The sequence below is a fragment of the Melospiza melodia genome, chromosome 5 (genome assembly GCF_035770615.1).
Source record: "Melospiza melodia melodia isolate bMelMel2 chromosome 5, bMelMel2.pri, whole genome shotgun sequence".
In the NCBI taxonomy this organism is placed as follows: domain Eukaryota; kingdom Metazoa; phylum Chordata; class Aves; order Passeriformes; family Passerellidae; genus Melospiza; species Melospiza melodia.
Genome location: NC_086198.1, coordinates 80,423,164 through 80,433,883, shown reverse-complemented (window position 1 = coordinate 80,433,883; position 10,720 = coordinate 80,423,164). Strand labels below are relative to the sequence as shown.

Below are 10,720 nucleotides of genomic sequence, written 5' to 3'. Positions count from 1 at the left end.
AGGGATTATGCCTCCCTCTGAAACAATTACCACCAAATTTGAAGTAAATTCAATCTGATCAAGACATCATTATTTGCAAGGAGTAAATTTAAGTCCAGATCTGTTGCAAGGGGAAAAGTCAAATTCAATCCTCTTGAGTACTTCATTAATTGTCTAATGAAAAAACATCTAAGTCTGGGATTTTTTTCACTGGAGAGCTGCATGTCAATAATGCAACTATGCATGGAGTGGAGTAGCACTTGGAGCCTTCTACAATTAAAGGCATAGACTCATACTACCATACCATATTTCATTACATATTACAGATATGACCATACTACAGTATTGCCAGGAACACCCAGAAAGAAAAATATGCCTACAAAGCATACTGCCCCCCCTCTTTCTGCCAACAGAGCAGGAAAGCTAATACTGCAGCAACACACACTGAGGCGATACTATTGTAATTATAACAGGGCTTACTTGCAACAGACTCCCACTAATGACTGACAAATAGAGGCAAGCATTAGATTCATGTGTGCCAAAACATGAGGGGAAAAAACTGAACATCAGCTGGTGCTGCTTTACCCTTTACATAGGGAGGGGAATAATAATTTACAGCATGTTTATTACTCCACACAGGCATCACTAACCCAACCATGGCAATGCACAGGGGAGTACACTGTTTGAACCTTAAAGAGTGATAATAGTTAAAGCAGGAAAGCAAATTACAAGGTCACATCCTACTCTGACAGATCATCTGCATGCTGTTGATTTGATATTCCTTATTCCCAGCTTTCAGCTGAACCATGATGTTTCAATACTTAACCTGCTGCTTTGCTTCATTCAGTGATCACTGCAGTAAACCCTGAGCATCAGACACCAGAACTCTGCAATGATAGCATCCAAGATTCTGCTTATCTGTTAGACTGAATAAAAACAACTGTTGCATAGCTTCAACAAACAACTAACACCTTAAATTCATTATGTCCTTTCTTGCAACCTTTACAGTGAGACAAATATGTACTCAAAAAAACTGAACCCAGTGTATCACAGTTAATTTTTAGTATTTATACCTTTAATATAGTTAATATTTCTATAAATTTAAATATTTTTACCATGGAGTTTTATAGAAGTGTACCTGCTTGAAATCACTAAGCAGTTTTTAAAAACACCGTATGACTGAGTGCTTTATAATGCTGTTTTTAACAGAGTATATCATAATGGAAGTAATTTTGCCATTAAGTAAAAACCTACAAAACGTCAGGCAGCTCTGTCTCTTACATACCTGTAACATTTCTAGCCTAGCTACATTGTTTTGGTGACAGCAATACAACAGCCTCTTCAAAGCATGCATAATTTGTGGATTTATTATGCAATTATAAAGTGACAAGATTCATTATATTTAAGCTTGTACTTTAAAGTAATCTATTTCATCAGTCAATTTTTAGTCCATGTAACCACTTCTATTGAAGTCTATTGCATTACTAATCAAGACTTTCAGTAGGATTGCATATACAGAATCTAATCTAAAAACGCGTATCTAAAAACTCAGTTTTTAGATTTTCACTGAATGTGCAATATTGCATACACAAATCTGACACTTTATTTATGCATTTTACAACACAGAATCAACAGTTTATTAAAGGCTGCATACACTATCCACAGTGCATAAAGTGGGTATCAGCCATACCATTTTGAGTTTTAGCATAACAAAACATTTATTCCACGGTGGGTTTCTGAATATGAAAATCCTATTTGCTTTGAAAAACAGTTCCTTCAAAAAGCCACACAACCCAGGTCCTGAAAAACTTTCATGCCTATAAATTATATTAATTACTGGGAGAACTTTAATACAGTAGGCCAGCAATTATTTTCAATGCCTCTTAAAACTTGTACCAAAAATATACATTTTCCATAAAATCAAAAAATAAAATATCTGAAAAAGGGTCTGTGATAAATCTAGAAAAAGAGCAGGGATCCAGTATTAAAAGTTAAATTCTGCTTTCACATACACAATTCAAATTGATACCAATGCATAGTATTTGTACAGCTCACAGAAGAGTATCACTCCATCTGCAAGATTAAAATGCAACAGCTATGCAAAGTATTTTATTTCACAAGAAGTATGCAAACTGTTTATTTCACAAGTTTCACTTTGTCCTTTAGAACTCTAAATTTAGGATTGTTATTCACTTTCTTATTGAATATGGCTAGGATGTCCTCTTCTGTTTTGTGACATTCACCAGCTACTGCGTAATATTGAGCTATCACCTGCACAAAGACAGAGAAAAGGTTTTTAGTCTGTGACTATAATTCCATTGGAAGCAATAATACATTTACATTACTGCATTAAAAGTGCCATGGAAGCTATTGTGCTATTATTCCTTTCCAGAACTAGCACTGAATTTCTTGTGTAATTCAGTAAGCAATAAAAAACCTGTCCTTCAGCTGACATTCTGTTAATTGATATCCCACTAAAAATGCTGAACTTTTTGTTTATGCAATCCAGAATTTTCTGAGCTTCAGCATTACACAAATAAATTCACAAGACCATAGGAGACTAAAAAAAAAAAACATGTTGTACAGTACCTTTTTTCTTAGTTTCTTAATTGAAATTTCATTGTCTGGAGCCTGTTTCAGAACTGCTTTGATGGTTCCCTTCCAGTTGAATTTACCTAGGAAATAATTAGGTGTACAACACTGTTAGTGAAAGGAGGTATTCTGGGTCTTCTTCTCTACTAGTAACCAGCCATCAATCTCCTAATTTTGGAATCAGTTTGGCTACCACAAGAGTTGTTAACTGACTGAATCTACAACAGGAGGGTGTCTTAAGCATAAAAGTCATCAGCTGTTCCTGAATATAAAATGGAATGCAGATGAAGAATCAACACAGTACTTGAACAACAGGGGTCACAATTGTTTTTACTTAACTTGTGCACTTCAGCTATTAAGCAGAAACTCTTAAATAATGCAGGGATAGTTAAGATCCTGTCTCTTCACACTTAAATCACAGGCAGTCAAATTTGACCATGCCACCTTTAGAGGTCATTAATTGGTAGTTTCCAAATAAAAGATCTGTATGTTCAAACACAGTCAGAGCATGATAGGTGATAGGCAGAAGTAGGTTTATCTAAGCATAAACTAAGGTCCAATTTATGATTCACTGAGCAAAAATGGGGATATGAGAGATACCAAGAGGTCTAAGAGTTGTTACCCTTTTTGTTGTGCTGTCTAATGGGCATGGCAGCAGGGAAAGAGATCCACTGTGGTGAAACCTCAGTGTCTACTGGAATCAAGCACAGCCAAAGGCTGCCAGCACAGCACAAACAACAAATTAGAGAAGTAATTCATTATCAGGTGTTAAGAGTAGCACAGGCTACTTATTCTGGAACAGATGTGTATACTGAGTATACACACATTCATGTATGCTGAGGCACAATTTATATCATGGCTTGCTACAGAAGCTGTGTTTATAACATTATGTCTTTTCCAGAGTAGTTTTGTAACAATCTAAATCGTTCCTTTAAAAATACCTTTATCTGTTCCCACATTTTCTTCATTGTCATTGATGTCTTCTGTTTCCATGTCTTCTGAAATGCTTTCAGTTTTCATTCTCTTTGTTTTGGTATGAGGTTCCTCTAGAGATGGAATTGGACAAAACATAAACAAGAAAGGTTTAAAACGAGAAATTCTGACATGCCTTAAGTTTTTTTTCTTTTAACATGAATTTATATTTGCAAAGTGGTTTAGGTTTTATAAAATAAATGTACAGCCTTTGTAAAAAATAATCTAATTTGTATATCTTATGCACTACTTCAAAATTCTACTTAGGTAGTTTATTGAGCTGTGGAATTGAGAAAAAGCCTCTTCAAAACAAACATGAATATAAATTGTATGATGGATACCTTCTACATGTTTATGTTTGCGTTTCTTTACATTTGTTTCCTCTTCTGTTTCACTGTGATTGCCATTTCCATTTATTTCACATTCATCCTCCACACTCTCTTTTCCTTTTTTGGACTTTTTAATCTTTTTTACTTCTTCCTGGTTTTCCAATTTCAGATCTTTTTTCTCCTTCTTTTTATTCTTTTGTCTCTCTTCTTTTCGTTCCCTCTTATTCTTTTTTCTCTCAGTTTTTTCATCTGTAATTCCATTTTCTTCTGCCTTTGTATTTTCCCCAGTTTCTGCAGGCTGCTGCTCTTCCTTCTGTTGTGGTTTGTCTTGTTCCTTTTCATTTGAAGTCTTTTGTTGAAAGAAAGATAATTACAGTTTTCAAATGTGCTTTTTGATATTGCAACTTTCCTCTACTAGATCATTGGTAGCTGTTCACAACACTGATATCCTGAAACAATTTAAATTGCTCACATATGATGTTACCAGTTGCCTGAGAAGCGGCACCAGTGAACTAATGTGCTTCATTCTTTTAACTTAACAGACCAAATGCTAATGAACATCACAGGAGAAATATTATCTTACTATATATGTAATTCCAAGTTGAAGTAAGTGTCTATTGTGTTTTAAATTATTTGTTAAACGTAATTAAGCAAGTGACAGCTCTTTAATTTACATAAACAAAACTCCAGCACATTATAGCAAGATACAGAACTTATTCCCAAATACACAGCCCTTGAGTAATAATCTCTTTTGCCATCCTGTCTTGGATGTGTCTGGGACAAGAAACCATTATAACATGATGCTAAAAAAAGCACTCCTGCTTGAGAATTTCAATTAAGTATATACACTTCAAGGTATGTATTACCAATCATATTTTAAGACCTTTTTAAGATTTCTTAAAAGTGAATTGAAAGGCTGTGTTATATATTTTATTTTAATGCTATGCTCTATGAACAGTAATTGTTTACATTTGTGTTTAAATAAAAGGTTTTCAGATTGAAGACCTTTCATAAATTAATGTAAGTCAAGGGAGAACTGCTTATGACTTTAGTGAAGTTGTATAAACTCAGTATTAATGCTCCAGCACAACAGTGTTCAGAATTTATGTTATGTTCCATCCTTTAGTAAATGTGCTTCTTTCTTTCCTGGCTCTTACATTTGGATTCCTCAGAAAAACTGCAAATAAACTTAACTGGAATCATCAAATCAGAAACACAAAGCATCATCAACAGGGGATAATGCCAAAGCTTTGCCTACTCTTCCTCAAAAGAATTTGGGTGAAAGGGGGGAGAGCATCTTCACATCAGCTGAGAAATGAGCTTCTCCAACAGCTCTTGAGTAGCAGCAATAGATGCAAATAAACAACACCCTACCAAAACACATTAAGCTATAATGAAATACCAAAGAATTAGGCACTGGCTAAAGGTCAGAGTGAGGTCACAATTTGGATAAAGGAATGGGAGGAACTTGCATCACAAACTGGAGGATTTCTCTCCCCACTAATGAATAGGTAAACTATGTGCTTGTAAATTTCTCACTCCAATACACATAAATTTGAGACCAATAAACTCTGAAAGATGTCTTATTCCATCTTAGTGTGTGATAGAAGATTGGAACAAAGATAAAGGCAGAGCTTTTCCCCTTTTTTATAGTAGCATAAATTAGCCTTCTGATTATCATGGCACAATCGTGTCACCACGTCCAAGTTTTCAATCACAACTTTCTCAGTATGAACAACTTCAGCCAACAGTTCTGTGTTCCACAAATTAACAATTTAGTCGAGAAATATTACATCATAACATAATCTGTTGGAACTATGGGAGACAATGTTTCCATTAACATCTACAAAGGGAGTCTGAAAGGTTTTCCTTCAAACATTTGGAGTGCATTCCCATTTTATAATGTACCTCCAATTACACTTACATTTCTGGTTGCTTCTGAGAAAACACCCCACACCTGATCTTGCAAATTGCTGTCATTAATTCTCAAACTGTTCTTGATCCAATTCTGTGCATAGAAAAAACAATAATAAGTGAAAATATCCTCCAATTTGATTTCTTCATTGCAATATAACTGGTTCTTGTTTTTTATTTTTCATTTAAGAATCAAATCACTGCTTTTGTCTAAGATCTGGTTAGAGGTTACTCCTATTATATATCTCAAGCCTCTTTGCTAAATTATTTCGTGTAATGTCTAGGAACTGTTAGGAGGCTACAGCCATTGCCTCCCCGAGTGGTAAATATATACAAAAGATAATCCTGAAGCTTTTTGATACAAATGGCTATGTTAAGGTCTCACCAAATCTTCTGATTGTTCCCATGAGTTAAAACATTAATGATCTGATCTTATTTATATCTTATTTATTTTGTACTGGACATATGGTCACACTCCTAAATAGATTTCTTAGTTTATTACAAGAAAGTATAATTTAAGCAAACAGCTCAATGCGAGCATTTCAAAGTTGTTTGGGTTATTGCACGTGTTCCTGGTGAAAATGAAAATATAGCAGTAAATTATGCTGTTCACACTATCTGCAAGAGATCAACTTTTAGAAATGTGGAATTCATTGTTAAATGTAATGTAAAGATTTTTGCACTGCAATAAAAACCCTAGGAAATGTGTATTAGTAAACGGAAACAATTAACTGCAAAAATTTTTGATCTTCTACTGCAATGTATCTTATCAAAAAGAAAGGCTTCTAGAAAATACTAGTTTTCCTGCTCAGAACATTAATCCTGTAGGGAAATAGTCTAACCCTCAGCTTGCTAGCAGCAATTTCACCACAGCTCTATTAAGTTCTATTTGAGTGCTCTGGAAGCAAGGCTGATCTTCTCTCAGCCTCACAATCTGAGGCAAAGAACAGAGAGGGGGTGGAAAAAGGCCCATTTGTGAGTAATTCTTCACTTTTAATGAAATTCTTTACACAGTAAATTCTCCACATCTGTAATTTACTTTAGTGAAGCATGCAGAGCAGGAGAGTGTCAGAATACTGAGTCACAGGAAAACCCTCAAAACAGGACTTTGCCTTCAGGAAAAAAAACAAAGCCAAGGAAATAAGAAATCTTTAAAAGTATGTAAAAGAATTTGGGCATTCAATAGAAATAGCAAATAGTCAAAAAAGAAAGGTATTGAAAACAGAACAAACCTACATATGGAGATTAAGGTTAAAATGCAAGTCTCTGGCTTAATACCTAATTCAACTGGCAGACCAAGAGTCATTTTAAGCAAATTTTACAAACACTGCCTATTTGAAATTCAGTTATTACACAATCTATACAAATGCCCAACTAAGCAATTTGTCCCACCTTTATTAAAAGAGAGTGGCATTCCCTAAAAAAGTCTATTTTTGTCTTCACTGCACAGATAACTGCAAATCTCTATTAAAGCATACCTGAAACTTTACTTTTTTTCTTGGAATGTTATCAAAGGCACGTATTTGCTCCAGAATGTTCCGCACTTTGGGGCTTATGTTGGGCTTCTTCATTACCTCGTGAATTTTCTGAATGAAGAAAAACAGAATTAAATCAAGAAAGCAGCATAAGGATCAAATGGTACATGTCAGGTGTGCAAGTCTGAAATACACTGGGCAGAAATCACCCAGCACCTAGAGCTGGTATCGTCTGCTCATAGGAAATGCTCAAAAAACATGAGAAAAACACTGACCTTTGGCTCTATCATTACTCATTAAATGTGTCAAAATTATCTATATAAACATTTATACCTATGTAGTAAGCAGAGGTAAGCAGGACTGCTCATCAGTGCTTTTTGATAAGTTACAAACGGTAATAAAAACATTTCCAACTAAAGTAACTATATCACAGAAGGGATTCTTGCAGCATGAAAAAGACCTGCATTAAGAAAAGAAGCTTTTTGGTTTTGGAGTTAATTATGAAAAATCAGGCTTACTTTTGATGCCACAGCTGACATGCATTTCTTCTGGCAGCAGTGCCAGCTTCAACAAGCATTTATCCCTATCTGACAGCTCTGGACATTCCTGTGCTATGGGTGTCAGCATGAGAGGAGAGAGGTTAGACCAGGGCCTCCTGGCAGCCCCTTGAACAGCACTGCTGCTTGTGGGGGACAAAGGCTCTGGGCTCCCCAGTTCTTGGAGAGTGCAGCCACTGGACACTGCAGAGCCTTCCTGTACTTCTGAACACCTGGTGACTGAAAGGCTTGTGAATATGTTAAGACTCAGAAAAAGGTGACTGCTAATCCCTCATCCTTCAGTGTAAGAATTACTTACTATTGAAGCAGGCTACCAATGCTCATAAGCACCAACACTCACATCAGGCTGCCTTTACAAATGTCCTCAAACAGTGTTCAATCTCAACAAAAGCACTCATCTCTGACTTTAATGGTATTCATCACATGCTTCAAGCATGCATGTAGCTTAGCACCTTCTTAGGATGTGTTCTACTTGATAGAAACAACAATTCCATGCATAAATGTGATCTAACTTACTGCTAATGGGGTTTTAAATATGTGTTTGAGGTCCTTCCAAAACCTTTGAAGTAAAGCCATAAGAGAGTAGATTCTTGTGTAAGACAGAAAGAGTAGGAAATATTTCTATCCATGCTGGAGCTTCTCCTGTTCAACATATTTACAAAATATCTGACAAGAGGACAGAAAATTTTCCCTATGATATGAAGCTGTTTAGAATGAGAACTATGAGGATTCCAGAAAGATCTTAAGAAAATGAGTGACTAATAAGGTGAATAAAAGGTGAAATGCCTTCAACACAAATTCACTCAAAGCAAGAAGGGAAAAGCAATCCTAATTTCACATCTAAAATGGCAGACTTTAGTTGACCATTGGAGCTTAGATACAGTATCTCAGGGTTAAAATAGCCAATTCCATGAAAATACCAGTACAATGACCAGCAGCAGTGTAAAAAACAAACAAACAAAAAAAAAACCACCCAAGAGTAGGTTAACAGACCAATAATAGTTAGAAAGGAATAAAGGACACAGAAAACATAATTATGACACGTGGTAAATCTATGGTTCTCTTATATCTTGAACAGCATTTCACAAGCATACAGTAGAGTGGGAAGATTTTAGAAAACCCAAAGATCTAATTTACACATGAAGAACAACTGAGCAGGGTAGGATTTTTGAACCTTGAACAAAGAATATGAGATGAGGAGGAGTGCCTGACAGAGGTCTACAAAAGCATAAAGGGCACAAAAGGGATTGACAACTACCAATGTCTCTTTGTATGCAGTTGGGAACATTACACTAAACCAAACCAGTAAGATATAGATTCAAAACAAAAACCACATTTCTTACCAGGACAAACACAGACCTATCAAGGAAACGCCAACAGACAGCTGGGGATATTGGTAAAAACAGATCTCTGGCTTGAGCCAATACAGGCTCTTTTCTATCTTTGATAATTACAGACAATAGTTACTGTAGGTGTATACAGTATAAACCATACCTGAATCCACTCCTGCTGTTTAGCATCTCCTTTGCTAGCTTTGGCTTCAAAGCCTTTCCCACCATATTTCTGGTCTTCACTTACACACTTGATGTGTTCCTTATAGTCATCACCCCTGGGTAGAAGAGATTTTTAACCACAGGTCACTGAAACGCTTCACTCCTCAAACTGTGCAACACTTAGCCAACCAACAAGCTGAAGTAATAGATTATTTAAATGAACCGATCATTTAAACCTTATTATTGTCAACGTTTAAATTATTAAAATGTGACGCGCTTAAAGTACATGCTTGTAAGACCACAGGCATTTCTGTCATGCTACAGCTTTCACTGAAAATTTCTGACTTGCATCTCTTGCATTTGTGACAAGAGTGAGCAAGTGAGTCTGCAGAGTGAGCAAGGTTATTTCCCATTCTTTACATACCAGAAATCCTTGCCACAATCCATGCAAGACAGGCACTGACAGTTTCTGCAGATGTTCACATGCTTTTCAACCTGTGCTTTCTTCACGGCTTCTCCACAGGCATTGCACGTGAAAACCACCATGGTGGCGAGCGGTCAGGAGCCTCTTCCTTCCCACAGAAGCGCAGCTCTAGGAATACACGAAGATTATCTTAATTCACAGCTTGAAAGAAGCACCTGGAGGGCCGAAGCGAAACACACCCGTGCACCCAGTGACGGCCAGGGTGAGCAGCGCGGTGCAGAACGTGCAAGAGTTCCTTCCCCCTGATGCCCTCCGTGAGCGCAGGGGAGAGCAGTACCGGGAACCAGCAATCCCTGCATCCGCCACGCCAGCAGGGAACTGGTAACGCCCGAACTCGGAACCGCTAACCCCCATACCCATCACCCGAACCCGGTAACCCCCGAACCCGGAACCGGTAACCCCCACACCCATCACCCGAACCCGGTAACCCCCGAACCCGGAACCGGTAACCCCCGTACCCATCACCCGAACCCGGTAACCCCCGAACCCATCACCCGAACGGAGAAACCCCCTGTAACTCCTGCACCGGTGACCCCCGTACCGCCCCCACGCCGATACGCGCAGGCGGCGTTCCCGGTCCGCTCCCTTCCCCTGCGGGACCGCGCCGCTCCATCCCGCTCCCCGCAGCTGCACACCGGTGTCGGCCGGGCCCCGCCGAGCGGTAACGCTGAGGGGTGACCGGGCCGCACGGCTTGGGAAGCCCGGCGTGGCCGCCAGCCGAGCTCCTGGGCGGCAGCAGCCGTGCCGTGCCGTGCCGCTCCCGTTCCCGTTCTCCTCCCGCTCCCGTTCTCCTCCCGCTCCCATTCCCCTTCCCCGCACCTCAGCAGCGGCCGCCGCCGCCCCGCGCGGCACGTGCCGCACCGGCCCCTCCGGCCTCGCCGCCCCGCGCCTGCGCTGCCGCCGCCCCGCGCACCGGAACGGGAAG

At 38.6% G+C, this 10,720-nt stretch overlaps 1 protein-coding gene across 1 annotated transcript; it reads right to left on the bottom strand.

The window, feature by feature from the left end:
* Window positions 1-1,559: 1,559 nt before the first annotated feature.
* LYAR (Ly1 antibody reactive) lies at window positions 1,560-10,683 on the bottom strand. Its single transcript, XM_063157635.1, has 9 exons — window positions 10,615-10,683; window positions 9,736-9,903; window positions 9,313-9,427; window positions 7,265-7,372; window positions 5,797-5,880; window positions 3,885-4,221; window positions 3,513-3,617; window positions 2,569-2,654; window positions 1,560-2,250 (listed from the first exon to the last, which is right to left on the bottom strand). Exons 2-9 carry the CDS (start codon window positions 9,855-9,857, stop codon window positions 2,116-2,118), a joined length of 1,092 nt encoding a protein of 363 aa, XP_063013705.1. The 5' UTR covers window positions 9,858-9,903; window positions 10,615-10,683; the 3' UTR covers window positions 1,560-2,115.
* Window positions 10,684-10,720: the final 37 nt, after the last annotated feature.